Genomic DNA, 13,649 nt, shown 5'->3' on the forward strand with positions numbered 1-13,649 from the left:
AAAATCTCAAAACAAACGAGAACTGAGAATGAACTCACAAGTTTTTTCTGTTCAATACAGTTTTGTTTTGTTTGTCTGCACCTCACTCTCACTCACTTTGTCTGTGCCACGGCTCTCGATATCCAATAATCAATAGCGCCTCATGGATCTTCTGGTATTTATACTTCAATTATATTCATTTATTTATACTTATACTGCTCATTCGTGTAAACTAGCTTATTCATAAATTTCCATACTTTTATAATTGATGCCTTTTTTAGAATGATGAGATGAATATCTGTGGTGTGTTTGTAAGGTGACCTTGAGTGTTGTGAACGGAACGTTGACATATAATTACCACATAATCCATTGACATGACAAAACACTGAGTTATTCATCTGGGGTGATAAGGACCAGCTGAATGAATATGATTCTCTATTTATTACAGGGAGAATCCATCTGGAGCTTATGTGTTGAGCATGATTCAAGCAATGCCAAGATAAAGAGTTTCCCGGGCAACACAAACTGTTCAGTTTGATGTGCAATGTTTTGTTCAGTTGATTGCCATGAGAACTTAAATAGAAGCAAGTGCCAAATGCTCAAATCTTCATATTTATTTTGTGAAGCTACTTGTAACACTCATTTGTCTGTTTTGCATGCATTACTGTACACATGCATCCTATTCATTTTTACAAACTGATAGATAAGAAATTATTGTACCCATGGCACGTCACAGAAACTGCACCTAAGATGTGTATGAAAATAACTAGAAATATTCATTTGAAAGAGAAGAGAAAAGCTGTGTGAAAGAGTGAGAGTGAGCAGATGTGTGTACAGGAGGCAGGCGGAGGCGGAGGCGGCCGTGACACCTCACCAGCACAGACGGCAACTGTCATAAAGCCATGTTAACATGGTGAAGATACAGGGATGAAGAGATCAAGACCACTGGGGAACAGTCTCTGAGTGTCGAAACATTCCTGATCATTTAAAGCTCTTGAATCACATTGACTCCATTACTTTTGGCTTTTTCTGTGAGTGTTGAGGAGAATGTGAACCACTCTGAACTGTTCATGAAACTGTAAAAGAAAACCAGCGTGAATCATTTCAGCTTGTTTTTCATAACAAATATCAACTATGTGTTTCTCTGTGGATATGAAATATGATGAAATGTTAAAAAGTGCTCTTTGTGTGTATGAGAAAACACATCCCTCAGTCCTGCCTCTCTCCCCTGAGCATCACCACTTCAATAATTCATTCTCTCACTCCCAGTCTAATATCCATCCTGACACTTTCCAATGTTTTATTTAGCTTTTTGTTGTGGTTATTCAATCATTTGTTTTTATTTTAGTCATTGTTTTAACAAGCCTCACTCTGCACACTGTGCTGCTGATCAAGGTAATCCGTTTTGGGTCCAGTCTTGTTTTGAATCAATATTCAATTCATTGACACTAGCAAAATTCAGAAGAGTTTGATTCCAAAATGAGATTTTTCTTCAAAAATCATGTTTTTTATTGTGTTTTATTGTGTTAGTTATCTGTATTTTTTAACAAATTATGGCTCAAAACAAAACAAACTAACTGCAGTTTGATTGATATAAATTGGAATGCAAAATAAAAAAACAAACTCTTCATATATTCATTATTTCTCCCTATTTCTGATAAAAAAAAAAAATCCATTCCTTGAACCTGCAGAGGACAAACAGGTTCGGAAAATGGATGGAACGACTCATTGACAGGTGCAATGAACGCAACTACATGTAGTCCAGACATGACATATTTACTTCTCAAAACATCTCTGCTCTTTTTACACGGGCCACCTCACCCTTTCACCATCACTCCCTCGAGAACATGGCGCTTTTCATTTGAAAAAGAAGGAGAGGTATTTAAAGAGAGTGGGCGTGCATCGGCCAAGAGGTTATTATAAAAAAACAAGCAACACAGCGGAGGATGTTTAAAACATAGATGGACGGCTTTCTGGTGAGACGCATGAACAAAGAGTGATCGATGAAAATGGAAGATGTAAATAATTCAGAAATCCATCTGAAAAGAGAGCAGAAGCGGGGGAAGGGAGGAGAATAGAGAAGAACCTGGTCAGAGTAACTCATAAAAACAGACGCATTCACCTGCGGGGGTTTGCATGCGTGCAATAGCTGCGCTTTGATGAGAACTCTTAACATTCTCTCCACACTCGCACACACACACTCATACTCTCCCGATGAGCCAGTTTTGACCGTCTTTGCTAGGGAGATTGCAGGGAGCTGTTGTTGTGAGAGACAAACTCAGCTGAAAAAAGATGAACCTGTTTCATACAAAGATCATCCCATGACATTTTCTCTTTGACTAGCACTGTCCATCTAGCCATTCTTCCTTCCATCGCTCCCTCCACTGCGACCAGTCCGTCATACAATATAGATGTAGTACGTAGTACGCCTCATTAGCAACACTCACTGCCACACTCCTACTGAAGTATTGATAGACCTCAGGTCTGGAAAACATCCCCGGATGGACTGACATTAAGAGTAGGGGCTGTTTTCTCTAGCGGAAGAACTCAACACGGGACAAAGCATAGGAAAAATATAGGCACAGCTTCTTCTTGTTTTGCTCCAGTATTTTCAGAAAATGCTGGGAGGTAGAGAGATTCTGCATCCAGACGGCGAGCCGTTGATGTTGGTCCAGACACAAATGGCTCTATATGATTTGAACAGCACCTGGTGGCCTGAACGCCAAACGCATGAGCTAAAGAGGGAAGCAAGGGCAGTTGGCAAGGCTATGCATTACCTCACCCGAAGTGGCAACAGAATGGCAATGAAACAATGCTTGCCAGCGAACAGTGAATGTGAAACCTTTCTGGTCGGACATTTGTTTGTGACAGTTCAGTCCTTACAGTCAGTGAGATTTGAAAAGCATTTTCCACAGTGCACATGGTTTTCTTCTTTTTCAGGATCATTGAGCAAGACAACCAAGGGGAAAGATCGGAGAAATAAAGTTGATAGGTGGGAGGAAACCTCACTGTAGTTTGCAATTAGTATGTCTAGTCAACACAGATGATGTGGGACTGATGAATGTGAAGCTGGAAGCAAACAACTCTAGCCTAATGAAAACACGTGTGCATGTGTGTGTGTTAGCCACCCCACCAGTGAGTAACTGCAGGTTTGAAAACCCCGTTGGGAAAATGCAGTATTAACGTGATTAACCATCATAGCCATAGAGCCATATTTTCAGCTCCGATTATATCAAAAACCACAGACGCTTGCTGCAGGAAAGAAATGCATCTCAGTAGGAAGCTTGCCATCTGAGCTGCATTTGACATATCCCACTGGAAACCTTGTGTAGCCCTGAGAGTCCGGAAATAGGAAGAGGCCATAAGCAGCAACTCTCTGGCCATCTGTTTCCTTGATCGGGCCAGTATTAAAGAGCCACTTCCCTACTCGAGTGAATGTTCCTGAACCTGTGCTGTAAGTCCCCAGTCTGCACCATTTCAATCAATGGTGTGAAAGATGGGATGCGTTTCTGCATGCATTTGACAGCTGGATAGGAATTATCAAACTGAGATGATTCTCTTGCATAACCCTCTAGCACCTCTATGCCCTGCTGGCTCTGCCATCTGCTGTTGCAAGGGCCTGTTGCTGTCAAACATGCTCTTTTGCTCTATCAAACGTTAACAGGTTGGGTGCCAGAGTAACAAATTTGTGTTAATGATGCTCCTAAACTCTTGATAGATGATATTTCTTTAGTATTTTCTCAACAAACTTGCCTTTGTTGCATCCAGGGCTGGTAAATGATTAGGAATATTGAAGGAATGAAGGAATATTGGACCCACTGACCATATTTTTATGACACAATATTACATCAGTATAAGAGTACAGACTGTATCATTTAACCTACCCACTAGGAATTGTTAAGTTAGGTTTTAAAGTCTAGGTTCAAGAGAAACCTTAACGTTAAGTCATGTAAATCATATAAGTCTCTGCACCCTCCCAGTTACAAAACGATGGTTTGGGCATGTGGCCAGATTTTCATAGTTTTGTCAAGTTGAAATAAATTGAATTGAAATATATTTATCTAGCTCTTTTTTACAATGGTGCGTTGTTTTAAAGCTGATTTACAAAAATAATCAGAAAAAAAGAAATGTATTCAAAAAGAAAAGTGACATTACTGCACATTTGATTGTCCTTATAGAAAGATCTACTGTAATCTACTAAAGTAGTATATACCTAGCATCCAAATCCAGATGATTTTCCCTCTGTTTGAATCTCCTGGTTTGTTTGGGAAGTGAGCAGGCAGCACTGATCCTCTTTAAAACACCGGCCCACATGGAATTCTCCTGATTCTCCCTATGGCCATATGTCAATAACAAATCAATTATTCTTAATTAATGAAATGACATCTTGTTTTGTTCACGTGCCGATGTAGCACAATCAGGGAGATGCAGTGGTAGGGTCACAGTGTATACAGTATGTAGGCTCAGTTGTCAGTTTTCCTTCAATTGAAACTAAATGGTCTGTGTGCTGCTAGAGACAGTGTCAGTCACTTAAGTGTTAGCCCTGTGAAATGTTCTGTGTTTACGCTCCCACAGCACGCCGCTGATGGAGGGAAGAGGATTCTGGAACAGTGATAAGCGGAGCTCTTGCTGTGCTGGAAATGAACACTATGCAAATAACTCGACAGAAAACCACCCAAACTACTTGCACTCTTCGGTTGCTTTTCTTTCTTCCTGTGATCAAAACTAACATGCATTTATGTGTGGAAAAATCTCACTCCATCTGCCAGCGCAGGCGTGAATGTCGGTACTCGGCGAGAAGACGCTAATCAATTCCACGTGCCTTCAGCTCCAGCTTAAACCAGGCAATGCAACCGCAGATACTCAGACAGAAAGCCAAACATAAAGAAAGTCCCTTTCACTGATTCCACCTGCTCATAAAACAACGGCTCTCTCGGAAAACAGGAAATGTCTTAATGATGACAGTTCCACCCCTGACGGACCTTCATACGCCCACTCGACAAGATCATTTCCTCCTCCAGAGCTCCATGTATTCCTCAGGGACACCCAGAACACATTTCAAATCTCTTCCATAAACATACAGTTTAACTTCATTGTGAAACAGTGCTTTGCCGTGTTTCTCACAGAGGCTGTTGTAAAGTAAGCACAAATTTCAACTAAACTGGATCAATCGCATCGCATCACCTCAGCGAAAAACATCACGTGACCACCGTTTTATAGTAAATCATGACATACAATGTGAAGTTGTCACTGGATAAAAGCATGTGCATTGTTGTCGTTATCCAATTTATATTTCTGAAAAAACAGATTCCTAAGAGGAAAGAGCCGTATATGAAGCAAATGCACAGACAGAGATGAAAGAGAATAGTAAATAGGTTTCACCTGCCTCGCTCAAGGCCCGGCCCCTTCTTCAAACTGCACTTTTCATTAGCTCAACAGTGCACATTTTCTATATTCCACACAACTAAATAAATCTGCCGTATACGTCTCGCATTCCTCTGCAAGGAGATCCTATAACATCATCCAGTTCTCTCCCTTACATCCAGCACATGAGATAGTGTTTAACATGATTTATTCTTCTGTCACTGCAGAGAATGACTATCTATTGGATTTCAGTTTCAAATCTCGCTAGTCATTGAACCCACAGAGATCATCTCAAATAAACCTAACGTCGGTCTGCAAAGAAGTCCTCTGCTGACAGAATGCTCATCACTTCTGAAAATTGACCATGATTTTTCTCTGGTATTAGTAAGAAAACCACAACACGAACCATAGTTTAGACATGATATTTGAAGTAAAACTATGGTTATACAAATGGCAATCCACCAAATAACATGGTTACAATACTTTTACAATAGTAAAACCATTTAAAACAAAGAGCATGGGCATTAAACTGATTCTGTTATTTATTGATTGATTTATTTATACAGATGTTCATTTCATTGCTGTTAATAGACAAAAAAAAACATGGATTTATTTTTGTTCTATTCCTCATCCAGCAGCAGATTAAACAAATCACCTTTCTTATCGTCTTTTACGTAATACAGGGTTTCCCCAAACACCAGATTATTGTTAAAGATTTTATCTATTTACAACTGTTATTTTATCTTTTTACATCTTTATAAGAGCAATTTGACAGTAACCTTATTTACAGTAAACACATTGTCTTTTATTTCAAATACTGAAGCCTACCAATAAGAATAAAGAACTGCATCTGACATGGCATACATAATACATAATGTTTAGGATTAATGTCAATTTAAATGCCAAGTATGAAAATGTAAATGATTGTAAAAAGGACCAAACCGTCCCTTAAGGCTAATTCCTTTATCTTTTAACTGAGTTGAGTCAGAATCACATCACATGGCATCAATATGAAAGCAGCCCCCAGTAGAGAGAACTACAAGATTTAAAGAAAAAACTGTTATCATTGCCCTTGATATTGTATTCATCATTTTAAATGTCGAATAATACAATACATTCTAATAGTTTCTTCCACGCAGACAAACCGTTTATTTTTATCTTCTATTTTGTGCATCTTGGTGGCAATTTTGCCCAAAGCCGCCATTATTATCTGACCCTGCATATGATCCCCCTCCTATTGCCTCTGCCAACCCCCATTTGGGAAACTATGCCCTGAAGACTGAGTAGGCCATTCTTTCAGGAAACAGTTTTTGTTATGCTTGTTGAGAGTTTCTACACATCCTGATTGCGTGTTCGAAATATGTTAATATACAATAAGTCTTCAGGGGCAGTGGTTCCCAAGCCTGTTCCTGGTGCTCTGCAGATTTCGTAGGTGTTCCTTCACTGATCTCTCTCTTAATGAGCTGATGATTTGAGTCAAGTGTGGAAGATAAGGCAGATATGCAAAATGGGTCCTCAGGAAGAAGATTGGTGCAGGACCATAAAAATGTTGTCTATTCATTGCATTTAAAAATAAATATAAAATTCCCTTAATATCAAAAGAGTAAAGGGCTCGTATGACACGGCCAAATGGAATATTATGGTTTGTTTTAGATGTAACTCAATGTGTAAACAGGATTTAAGGTTCAAAAGCGCTGTATTTTCCACACACTGTGCATGTTTTTATCTCCTCTGTGCACCGCCTCTCTGAAACACACAAATTTTTAACAAAGCTCATGGCTCTGAAAAGTGAGGTGTGCTATGATTGGCCAGTTAACCAGTGCGTAGTGATTGGTCGATTACGGCAAGCGTGTGATGGTAATGTTACGCATCTTGCCATATTTGGAACATCAGGTTCCTCTTCAATTGTCAATTGTCAGGTACACCACCTTACTTGAGGATACATTTGGGCGGTCTTAGTCAAATCAGACCATCATCTGATGGGGTGTGGTTATATGAGGTGTTTCAAGCAGGTCTGGGTGAGCATTCACTTTTACATAGAATGCATCTTTTCTTCACACACTTTAATTTCTGCAATTTTACGTGTCTAATACATGCATGAGCAACTTATAACATAACAAAGACACAGAAAAACAAGCGTTCGCGCCATATGATCCCTTTAAAATTATACTAAAATAAAATATAATGGGATATTATTATGCATAATAATTATTGCATGTTTAGTGGGAGACAGGCGTTTCCAGAACAACAACGTAACTCCCTGCCAAACCATCATAGTATGATGCATCATTAGAGAAATACTATAGCTAGCTAGTCAACACTGTTTCCTGAAAACATGACATACCCGTCGACTGAACCACCTTCAACAATCAACAATCTAGCTGATGAGATCACACAGGTGCTGGAGTAATGGCATCCGCAAATTCATCCGATCAGATAGAATTAATGTCAGATTATTGCTATAAAAAACGTACATTGCATCTGAACGTTACTGTTGTGATCATGTTTTTGTTCTCAGTTAATTTATTTCAACATGTTTTATTCATTCACAAGTTTGTCTTGCGCCACTCTACCCGTGGATTTCCCCGGAGTCAAGGAGCCCGTTGGTCTGTGCACACGCTCACTTCTCAAAAAATCTTCTGACACAATAAACTGCATCAAATGTCATTTGTATATCGCTGCTGTCCTTCTGAAATCTTGTATCTCCATATTTCCGCATTTATATTTTTAGTGAAAAAAATATTGTTTTGTCACTGGGTTTTACAAATATCTAACCAATAAAAAGTATTTAGAACTTAATAAAAACAGCATATTTGGACATACGAGGTTTCATAAGAACAGCGAGCATATATTTTGCCCCAATTATATAGAATGTGTGTGCATGTCATAATAATGCTTCTAAACAAAGCTGTACAGTTGTGTCTCTGACATGCATCTTTGTCATGCTGTTTGTGAATGTTTGTTGGAACGATGGTTTCGCGAAACAGAATCACTGAACTATAGGAAACTTTCGGGAAGTGCATCCCAGGTTATTAAAATGATCATAAATTACATAATATTAATGTTTCAATGTTAATAATGTTGTTCTTCTTCCTCTTATTAAGTGAATAAATACGTTTACACAGGATCTTCAGTAAGAGACATGAGGGATTAAGCTAAAACAGGATCAGTGTGCTGAACTCAAGAATCAAATCATTTGTTTTACTAAACAGAATTCTTCACTTCACTGAAATAAACTGACTCAGACAAGTAATTCACACATGAACCGGATGCATCTTCTCTCCATTGAGTCCATAAATAGCCGCTGGGCATGTAGTCTCAAACTATTTCTCTGTATCTTAAAACGTTTACAGGATTAAACGTGTGTCCCAGCTCAGCCACTCGACACTTAAATGTGTTCATGTTGCTTGTATCTTGTCGTTGTCTGCTTCGATGTTTCTCCTGTCTGACCTCTGACATGACTCAATGGCCAATGATGATTAATGGTGTTGATTTGTGTGTCAGGGGAGCCCTGCATTCACACTACAATAAAATATTCCCATTATTAGGAAGAATTTGTTATTGTCTGTACCTTGACGAAGAACATACCGGTATTCTGACACATCCCTAATTGATACTGACCTATCCAGCAGACCACAAGACAACAGCTTCAAATGTTCATTAATGGCTTTAAATAATCTATGGCTTTTAAAAAATGGCTTTTTAATAATAATAATGGAAATAAGAAATAATCTCTGTAAGTAAACTGCTACCCAAGCTGTCTGTAGGACAGGTTCTGCTAAAGCTCCCACACCAAATATTAATAAAGAATACTATTCTCTTTCTGTCTGTTATTCATCATGTGACATCTGTCTCAGTGGCTCTGCAGAGGTCAGCTACTCTGCACATTTATTCATCCAGCCGATGCTGTCCTCCACACTAACGAGAGAGCGTTTACATCTTCATAATCGGTTGATGGTTGATACAGAAGAGTTTGAGGATGCAGGAGGAGGAACAACAGTCGCTGTCAGTGAGTTGCTGATGGTGTGAATGTTGACCGTCCTGAGTCCACATCTCAAGTCAAATAAAGAAGAGAAAGGAGTAGTGTTGAGTTGTGTTGTTGGTGTGTTCTGCGGGGGTAAATGGATCAATGTTATCAGCTCAGCTGACACACACTGCCCTGGGCTCAGATTAAAGAAACATGCCAAAGGCAAACAGGAGGGAGGCCTCGTGTGTTCATTCAGGCTTCATAAAGATGCAGGTGTCCTCAAAACAAGGTTTCATGAAACATTTATATTTACTGCTGTGAAACGCCAGTTAACAAAATGAAATTCATGTGAAAATGTTGTGTTTAAGACATCATTTGCTGATATTAATTATAAAGTAGCCTTCATATAAGAGTGCTATATATGTTAAATTCAGTGTTGCTGGTGTGTGTGTTCTTGTTGATGGTTTATTGTGTGTGTATGAAACAATGGGAAGTAAATGATTGTGCTCTTAAAGAGCTCCGGGTTCCAGACATTTGACATGTTAGAAAGAGTGAAGCAGATCATTTGTATTCTGATCAAAGCGAGCTTGACGTTTCCTTGTAATAAACCACACCACACTGTTTTGCTTTTGTCTTCAAAAAACGAATGATTGTACACAAATGATGCAATATGTGGATTTAAGAAGACACAGAATGATAACTTAAAGCAAAAGTATAAGTGCTCAGCACGAGCATCATAAACATCGAAAGAAACCAGTAGAATACAGCCGTGATTCATGTTACACTGGTGAAAAAGTCTCGCCCTAATAAATATGGAGAAAGACATGTCTGTTTATATCAAATATATAACGTATTGCAATAAAAATTCAATTGTAGTACCACAATGCTGTTTTGCCTTTTCAGTGATATATTTTGAGAATAAACAGTATATAACATTATTAAATGCATTTGTTGCTTAAGAAACAAATATAAACAGATGTTTACTTTCAAAACATCACAACATAACAGTGTTTATCGATTGAACTGTAATGATGATCAAATAATTTGGGGAAGTTTGAAGTGTTTTTCTTTTATTTCTGGATGTAATGAGAGCGAGCGGAAGGCAGACATCCGTACACTCATGAGCTCTTCTAATATTAGTGGCTGTGTAAAACCAGCACCAGCTTCACATCCAGAATCACTTTGAAAAGTCATGTGTCTATCTATGGTTTGCTCGTTGGAAAGAGCTTGACCTTACGGGTTTGCGATAGTTATCAGTGGCCGTGACAGTCCAGGCACCCACAGATTGCTGGCAGCGTTGTGTGCGCGCTGGCATCATTGTGTTGCCGTTTCGTATGGAGTTTAATGACTACCTGGCACAGCACGAGCATCTCTCTGCCATCATGACGATCCAGGGTGAAGCCCATGGCCAGATGCAACGGATTCATTCTGAGCTGTGTTTCACTGTCACATTAGCAGCCGAGCAGGCAGCCGTCAGCCGACAATTAAACCGCTATCACATTATGCAGAAAACCACCACAATGACCTACAGAACAATTCATGAAGCATCGCCACGTAGCTGGAGGGAACTCATGTGTGCGTGCACTCCTTATTTAACGCCTCACAAATGTGCAATCTGAAGCACACTGTCATCTGAAACTGGTCTACAAAACTCTCTCGCCACGTGTTGGTCGGCACGACTCAAGTGTTTCTAACAGTGATCCTCGCACAGAGCTTCAGAGAAGAAGCGGCTGATTTGTGTTTCTGCACTTTGTGAACATGACAATGACATGGTCATGTGATCGGAGATCAATGAAGTCTGAGGACAGTATAGAGATGGTTTAAATCACGTTGGTGTTACATTTGAGACGGCCGTTAGTACATGACCTTATCTGACGGTTGTCCCGAGGGTCATCTGAGAACAGCTTAACATCTCTGATCATGCTGTAAAGGCTTCTGAAGCCACAGAAGAACTTATAGAACCACACAGCCTGACAAAGAACCATTTAGAAACATTCTCTCACGTGACATCTGCACGATGGTCTGCCTCAGTGATGATTTGAGGTGAAAAGGAAGTCAGAGGGTGTGATCTGAGCCCAGTGTTTGACTTCCCAGACTTCCACTCCCTTCCTCAGAATTGAAATACGGATCAGTGACCTTCCTTCATGAATGACTGACAGCTCCAGCGTTCACCATTAATGTGACGCACATCTCTTCTAACACAAAATAACCATTCTGCCGGCTAGATTTGTACATTTAGTGTAATGTAGTGATCATGTTTCTAGGTGGACATCAGGGTGGTCCGCAGGTCAAAAGACATTAATGCCTGCTGTGCACTAAACTCTTTAACGTTAAAATGATCGCTTACTTTCATCAGCAGCATTGTTCGTTTATTTCTCTATGATTTCATGATAATTCCCATAACCGATCCTGGTCTGCTCATCTCACTGTCATTTTACCACAATTGTCTCGTCACGAAACCTATTTGTCTTTCAAACTTCCCAATAATCTGAGAGAGTCCTGGCGCACACCCATGAACATGTCCCTGTAGATCTCACCGGTCTGCATACACAAGATAAAGCTGAGAACACAAGACCTTGCGCTTCTCTTCTGAGCGTCCGCTCTTCCACTACATCCAAGCCAGATTTTTTTTTTCAGAAAAACAAATAAAGATCTCAGCTGAGAGAAAACACTCTCTATCTAGTCTCTTGAGTTCTCATACTGAACTAGTTCATATTTGATGTCATGGCGACACTTTTCCACAGTTTATTTCTCATATGCACCTCCATGTTGTCTGTTCATGTATATTCACACAGAGAGAGAGAGAGAGAGAGAGAGAGTTGCACCTGTTGTGCTCTTTGGAGTTGCTGTGGATGTTTGTGTGGTTTTGGCTTCAGGATAAAGCGCCCACACATGAGCACTGGGATCACACAGCACAGAAGATCTGGAAGTTCAAGCTCACATCAATACTCTTACATAAACACACACACTCTTACAGTCCTTCTTTCTGTTCTCTAGCTGAAAGGCAGACCAGTTCTAAACTGCCGTGGATATATATTCTGGAAAACAGAGCGTAATAAAGTACTTGGTTCTTGGAAAGGTACGGTACGGTACACGAGCGCATCGAGCAGATCAGAGAAATGCTTAAGGGTCAAACCAGGGACTCACCCTGATATTCCTGTCCCGGGATGTACGCCGAGGGGTTTCCGTTTATCTGAAAGGTGAGCAGCACTTCGCCTCCTCCCTCGGCACCCGCCGGTCCCTCTGGCTCGCCGTGGTGGGTGCACAGGAAGAAGAAGGGGTTGAAGCGGGGGTAGAAGCTGGCCGGAGAGCCTCCAGAATCCGTGCCGGCCCCCGACACCACGGCCAGCAGGGCACACGCCAGGGCAGCGGCCCACAGCATGTCAGCGCGCGTTGGCAGGTGAGCGGGTTCTCACAGGTACACTGTGATGTGCGTCTGTCCACCCTTCACACACGGGGTGTTCAGAGCCTTGTGTGCCGCCCCGCTCCACCACTTAAATACTTCTTAGCCCTCCCTCTTTCTCTCTGTCTCTCCTCCCATGTCCCTCCCAGGTCTCTCTCTCTCTCTCGCTCTCATGCGTGCACTATTAAACACGCCTCATTTCTCTTTCATGTCTTTGCGCCTATCCTGGTTTGTGTCAATCACTCTAATATGTCTCTGTTTCTGTGATTTATCTGTCTTTGGTCCTCTCTGTGCTTCCCGTTGAAACAGCTTTTCCACTCATTCAAGCCTTCTTTGTCTACCTCCAACACCCCCATCCACCACCCCCAGAGCCGATTCCATGCTTTTCCACCCAAAGATCACACCTCCCCACCGGCACCTCCTCCTCCTCTCTCTCTCTCTCTCCCCCATCCTCTCCAACAGGACCCTCCGCTGTCTCTCGCTGTGGCTCAGGCACTCTTTGTGCTCACTTCCATTTGTTTGTTTCTTGTGATTAATTTGCTTTTCCAGTTCATTCTCTCACCTCTCCTTCTCCTTTACATGAACCGTCCTGTCTGAAAAACATGAGCAGTTTGTGACAGCCCCCCCACACACACACGCTTCACACTTTCTCCATCTGTTTAACATTATCCAGCCATCTGAATTCTCAAGACAAGCCTAATACTTGAATATGGATCTAGGATCTGTCATTTTGGGAAGAAAAAAATGATAATCTTTTCATGAATCATGAATTTATGCCCTACACCTGCAGGAATACATTCTGTATTATAAAACCTCATGTTCTACTGAATGTTATACTCCGTCAAGCTCATCTCACACACAATGCTAAAGCTAATCATTGAAAGTCCTTCTTAAAGCGCCGTTGATCGAGAACTCTTAACTCTGATCACTATCAGC

At 40.7% G+C, this 13,649-nt stretch overlaps 1 protein-coding gene across 3 annotated transcripts in view; it reads right to left on the bottom strand.

The window, feature by feature from the left end:
• Positions 1-12,769, bottom strand: part of reln (reelin) — a 123,230-nt gene extending 110,461 nt beyond the window's left edge. For all 3 annotated transcript variants that reach the window (XM_056765591.1, XM_056765590.1, XM_056765589.1), the window contains exon 1: positions 12,458-12,769. In XM_056765591.1, coding sequence (XP_056621569.1) covers positions 12,458-12,692 — 235 coding nt within the window. In that variant the 5' untranslated portion in view covers positions 12,693-12,769. The remainder of the gene's footprint in view (positions 1-12,457) is intronic.
• Positions 12,770-13,649: the final 880 nt, after the last annotated feature.

This window comes from Triplophysa dalaica, chromosome 14 (assembly GCF_015846415.1).
Source record: "Triplophysa dalaica isolate WHDGS20190420 chromosome 14, ASM1584641v1, whole genome shotgun sequence".
In the NCBI taxonomy this organism is placed as follows: domain Eukaryota; kingdom Metazoa; phylum Chordata; class Actinopteri; order Cypriniformes; family Nemacheilidae; genus Triplophysa; species Triplophysa dalaica.